The sequence below is a fragment of the Leptonychotes weddellii genome, chromosome 6 (assembly GCF_054177405.1).
Source record: "Leptonychotes weddellii isolate Sample4059 chromosome 6, ASM5417740v2, whole genome shotgun sequence".
Classification (NCBI taxonomy): Eukaryota; Metazoa; Chordata; class Mammalia; order Carnivora; family Phocidae; genus Leptonychotes; species Leptonychotes weddellii.
The window spans coordinates 91,168,506-91,174,399 of NC_138374.1; the positions used below are offsets into that span (position 1 = coordinate 91,168,506).

The 5,894-nt window shown below is 36.6% G+C and overlaps 1 protein-coding gene across 3 annotated transcripts in view; it reads right to left on the reverse strand.

Annotated features, from left to right (window-relative positions):
• RC3H1 (ring finger and CCCH-type domains 1) overlaps nucleotides 1-5,894 on the reverse strand; it is an 82,265-nt gene that overhangs the window by 47,522 nt on the left and 28,849 nt on the right. For all 3 annotated transcript variants that reach the window (XM_081824626.1, XM_081824624.1, XM_081824625.1), the window contains exon 2: nucleotides 607-981. In XM_081824626.1, coding sequence (XP_081680752.1) covers nucleotides 607-837 — 231 coding nt within the window. In that variant the 5' untranslated portion in view covers nucleotides 838-981. The remainder of the gene's footprint in view (nucleotides 1-606; nucleotides 982-5,894) is intronic.

The following is a 5,894-nucleotide window of genomic DNA, read 5'->3' on the forward strand; positions in this document are numbered from 1 at the left end:
CTTAGGTAAATCATATCTAGCTTTCAAAAACCTGCCTCCCTTGGCTTTGTGAAATCTTCTGAAGATACTACTAATCTCTAAATTTGAGAATACAGACATTAAATTTTAGAGTATTACCATCAGACTTGCTAGACTAACTTTTATATTTAGATACCTAGGAATATTTGCTCCTATTCTAGAAAAATGGTTCCCAATATGCTCTATAGTTCTTGTCACCATCTTCATCTTTCATTTCAGTTAGTGTCTACTAAGGAAAACTGAAGTAGCTTCACTTTTCCTATTAAGTAAAATGCAATGGTTATATGAGTAATATTTTCCTCAATATTAAGAGGTCCTTTAGGTTTCTCTAGTGATCTGAACAGCTCAGATTGTTGAGAAAGGCTGAGCACCAGATTGAATGGCTGTTCCTGCGCTATGACCGAGGAACACTCCACTACCACAATCCATCTCCCAACACACTGAAATAAAGGATTTGCACAGTACTGAATAGAATTTTATCTATTTAGATAGAACGCAACGTTGCCCAATTTTAATTCAACAAGTTTCCCTTAGGAGGAAAACACATACACTCAGAAATTAAAAACAACAGTAAGTCACCCATCTTACCTGAGCACCCACTAGCTGCAGCAGTGCTGAGTTCACGGGGAGGAGCTCAATGTCTGTGTTGATAGTGGTCTGGTCAAAGGGGCAAGCCTTGCGGTGGAGCTTATTCAGGCACATCTTGCAGACAGTATGGCCACAACCCAAACTGATGGGCTTTCGAATTGTTTCATCAAAGGTCTGAGTGCAAATCGGGCAGGAGAGGAAATCTGTCCATTGTGGAGCTTGTACAGGCATTGTTACTGGAGTTACAATTCACACACACACACACAAAATAATCTAAAGCAAAGATTCCACTGGAATCAAAATCTTTGAAAAAAGTTTTTTTTTTTTTTTAAATATCTTCTGTAGATACAGTCAGCACATAGTGTGAAATATAACCTGGAAAACAAAAAAGAGAGAGAGAGAGAGAAATCAGTGTCTTCCTTTTCAATTAAACTGTGCATTCACACTCTACTACCTACAACCTTTGATACCCCATTTATATCATTATAGTACATTGTTTTGCACTTTTATAGAATTAGAGCCATAACAAAACATCTAGTTTTACCCTCTCACTGTAGAAATGGGGAATGGACCCCAAAAAGAAAATTACTTGCTCAAGGTAACAAATGAAGTTAGTAATAAAGTTAGATCCAGTATCTAAGTCTCTGAAGTTTATTGAAGTCTATGATTATATTGAAGAATTAGCCTTTTTAGATGGTTAATAATATTATTTCTTGATTTGAACACCAGTTACATCAATCTGTTCGGCCGTGAAAATTTATCAAGCTCTACATTGATGAAATGTACACTTCTGTGCATGTTACACCTCAATAAAGAGTTTTTAAAAATTGGCCTAAGGTAAAAACTACCTTAAATATTTTATTATCAAATTGGGTATGGGTGGGGCTCCTGGGTGGCTGAGTACATTGGGCATCTGCCTTCGGCTCAGGTCATGATCTTAGAGTCCTGGGATGGAGCCCCAAGTAGGGCTCCCTGCTTGGTGGGGAGCCTGCTTCTCCCTCTCCTCCCTGCCCTTGCTCTCTCTAGCTATCTCTCTCAAATAAATAAATAAAACATAAAAAAAAAAAATGGGTACAGGTAATGAGATAACAAAGAGTCTGTGGGCTTTTTTATTTTTATTTTTTTTTAAAGATTTTATTTATTTATTCATGAGAGACAGAGAGAGAGAGAGAGAGAGAGAGAAGCAGAGGGAGAAACAGGCTCCCAAGGAGCAGGGAGCCCGATGCGGGACTCGATCCCAGGACCCTGGGATCATGACCTGAGCCGAAGGCAGAAGCTTAACCATCTGAGCCACCCAGGCGCCCGTCTGTGGGCTTTTTTAAAGTTTGTTTTTAAGGGTCTTAGATATTGTAAAGAATTTTATTTACAGGTAGTTATCTTTAAGCCCCTGGTATGGCCTATATTTATGGCTATTGTGTGTTGTATTAGAACAACTGCATAGTTAAAATTATTTACTTCAAAAGATTTTTTAAATTCTCAAATTTATGAATGATAGAACAATTATAATTCAAACTAAAATCAAATTTCATTGTCTACCCTCTGTTTTTGGCAGAGGATAATAGCCAAATCACAAAACTCATCACCTGTGTCTAATAGAAATTCTTTTTATATATAAAATTCAACCTAAAACTTCCAGCACATATCTTAAATAATACCTACTACACTTACTCTAACTGTTAGGTTCTAAAAATGAGAACTGATGCACAGAACAATAAAGTAACAGTATTACAAGGTTCTTCAAGATTTGATTATGCTCGAGAGACTGCTTAAAGATGAAAAAAATTATTTAAGCTGTAATTAACTATGGAAGTAAATCATCTATATATCTTATTCTTTGAGCATTATATTTAATTCTTGTTTTCCTGAAATAACTCAACCTTAAATGCAAGCCCATTATTGATGAGAGAGCAGTTTCCATTAGATATGCTAACAATGTATCTATTCATTCAACAAATATTTACTAAGCACTACTATGTGCCAGACTGAATTGGGGAAACAGTGAAACAGCACAGTCATAATATCTGCCTTCTGAGTAATCTTAGTTTTGTTTAGGTTTTTGCAAAGTGTGCTGTAAGATAAATGGATTTTACCAAGTTAATTTTATGTTCAGGATGTTAAAATTAAAGTTATCTGCATGTGTGTTAAAACGGCCCCTGCAATAACAAGAATGAGTAAATAAATTGCTCACATCTTGACTTCTATAATGTTTTAAAGATAAATACTTCTAATAAAAGATTTAATCAAATAGATTGAGTAGCTCCAAGTATTTATATTAAATTATTACTACTTAATAAATTGAAACTCTCATCTGGAATGGTTAAAAAAAGAGAATACAGGGTGCCTGGGTGGCTCAGTTGGTTAAGCGACTGCCTTCGGCTCAGGTCATGGTCCTGGAGTCCCGGGATCGAGTCCCACGTCGGGCTCTCTGCTCAGCAGGGAGTCTGCTTCTCCCTGTGACCCTCCTCCCTCTCCTGCTCTCTGTCTCTCATTCTCCCTCTCTCAAATAAATAAATAAAATCTTTAAAAAAAAAAAAAGAGAATACAGTATCTAACTACTCTATTCAACTGCAGACTCAAATGGTACATTTGTATATGGGGTTAGAGAATGCTCCAAAATAGAGAAAAAAAGAGGTAAATTTTTAGAAGACATAATACTCAGAAAAAAGAAGTAGGTTATTATTCATAAACTGCTTGCTGAACCTGATTAAATCAATGAAATATCACCCACATGAACTTTTCTATAGATTAGCACGGCATTTTATATTAATGCCTGCGAAGAATCCGATCTTGATCTCTGCAAAGTAAAGTTTAATGGTTCCTTCCTTTTTATTAGTACGGCCTTGTAGACAACTTAAAATTTGTTAATCATAAGTAAAGATAAAACACAGCACTTTATTCTCTCAAACACTAAACTATACAAACCCCAAAGGGCACAAAACATAAATATTTTATTGTACATTGTTATAATTTTTACTATTTACACAGCTATGTGCCACATACAATGCTAAATGCCTTACACAGAGCACTTATAAAAGGTAGATAATTACTGTTATCCCATTTTACAGATTTGAGAAACGGAGGTTTAGAGAGGCTGAGTAAGATAAAAAGAAATAGAGCTAAGATATTAAACTCAGATATTCTGGCACAAAACCCAAACTCTTAACCATAGCACCATTCACAAATTAAAGGTTAAATATAAAGAAGGAAGAACTACTTGTGACTTCATCCAAAAACCAATGACACAAAGCTGCCCTAATAGCTACTGACCTCACAGCAATTCTGCTAAACTTATTGCCAAATCTAATGGTCAGGTCATTGTTCTAATCTCATTTGTCTTCTCAATAAGATATGAAACAGCTGACTACTAACTTCCTGCTTCTTGAAAGTGTCAATGAAACACACTTCCCTCATCCTTTCCAACTTGCTGTGTTTTTGATCTCTTAAACTCCTAAACGTTGGAATCATCAGATCTCTATTTTGAGTTTCCTTTTCTCATCATTCTTCAGCTAAAATCCTGAAACAGCTTTCTATTAGATTTAGAGTAAAATCTGGATTACTTATTCTGGTTTATGAAACCCTAAATGATATGACCTATAATTCTACTTCAACTTCATTTTCTAACACTTATCCCCACCACCCCAGGACTGTCTAGCTACTCAAGTGAAGCTTGTTCCCACCTTATTATGTTAGTATGAGCTATTCTCTCTCATCTTTGAATTGGAAGCCACTCTTTATCACTTAGATGCCACCAAAAATGTCAAGCCCTCCCTGACCACTTAAAACTCTAAATCACTCTCTAGTCCATCACTATATTTAAATTCTCTATAAAACATTTCCATCATCTATTAAGTAGCATTTTCTTTCTTATATTTTTATCTGCATACTTAATATCTATCTTCTATAAGAATATATATTCTACAAGACCTGAGACCTAATGTGTCTTGTTCACTATGAAAGCTATAGCTCCTCACTACAATTTAGGCACACTAAAAATTTTGTATATAATTTCAGAGAGTTCACAGACCTGTGGAAATCTATTCAGAAATCTCTAAGGTACTTAAAAACTCTAAATTAAGAAATTCTAATCTATATTATTCCTTAATGAGTCTTAAAAAAATACAAGTAGGGGCGCCTGGGTGGCTCAGTCGTTAAGTGTCTGCCTTCGGCTCAGGTCATGATCCCAGGGTACTGGAATCGAGCCCTACATCGGGCTCCCCGCTCTGCGGGAAGCCTGCTTCTCCCACTCCCCCTGCTTGTGTCCCCTCTCTCGCTGTGTCTCTCTCTATCAAATAAATAAATAAAATCTTAAAAAAAAAATTACAAGTAAATATTTGAGATTTATTACATGTCAGACACTGCAATATGGAAACAAGTAGAAAATACGGTCACCATCAGTTTTACAGACTTGAAAACTCATGGCTCTCCTACATGATCTCAGATCTGTGCTGCCATAACAAATTTTCCAAATTATTCTGTTTTAACAAGAATTGTTTAAAATACAATCATAAAATGTTACTGGTAAAAGATACCTTAGAGATCATCTGCTTCTAGCCTAATTTTTCAAGATGAGATGCCTAACATTTATTTCTGCCCTATCAAAAGCAAGTATTACTAAGCTTTTTCAAACACCTCTTTTCATTTAATCTTTAAAACTCAAAGAACGGGATGCTGGGTGGCTCAGGTCATGATCCCGGGGTCCTGGGATCAAGTCCTACATAGGGCTCCTTGCTCAGTGAGGAGCCTGCTTCTCCCTCTACCTGCCACTCCCCATGCTTGTGCTCTCTCTCCCTGACAAATAAATAAAATCTTTAAAAATAGATAAAACCCAAAGAACTGGAATCACTTTCCTTCTTTTTGCAGAGAAATAAAATAACATTCAGAGAACTCTATACAAGGTCACACAGATAGTAACTGGCAAAGTTAGGAAGACACAGCCACCTCAGGTCAGTACTTGACACTGAAGCCTATGTGCACTTTCCACTGCACCAATTTGACAAGGAGAAGACCAAAAGGCAAGACAACTAAAATAGTTACAAAGTCATGCAGCTTGATAATGGCAGAGCTAGGATTAGAAACCAAGTCTCCTGATTCCTAGTTCTAGTGTCCCCTGCACCCCCACCAGAATGCCTTGCATATAAACCTATCACCAAACACCTGATTTTTAAAATATCCTTGCATACTAAAACCACAGTTAACAATATTTGGCTTGGAGGGCGCCTGGGTGGCTCAGTTGGTTAAGCGACTGCCTTCGGCTCAGGTCATGATCCTGGAGTCCCGGGATCGAGTCC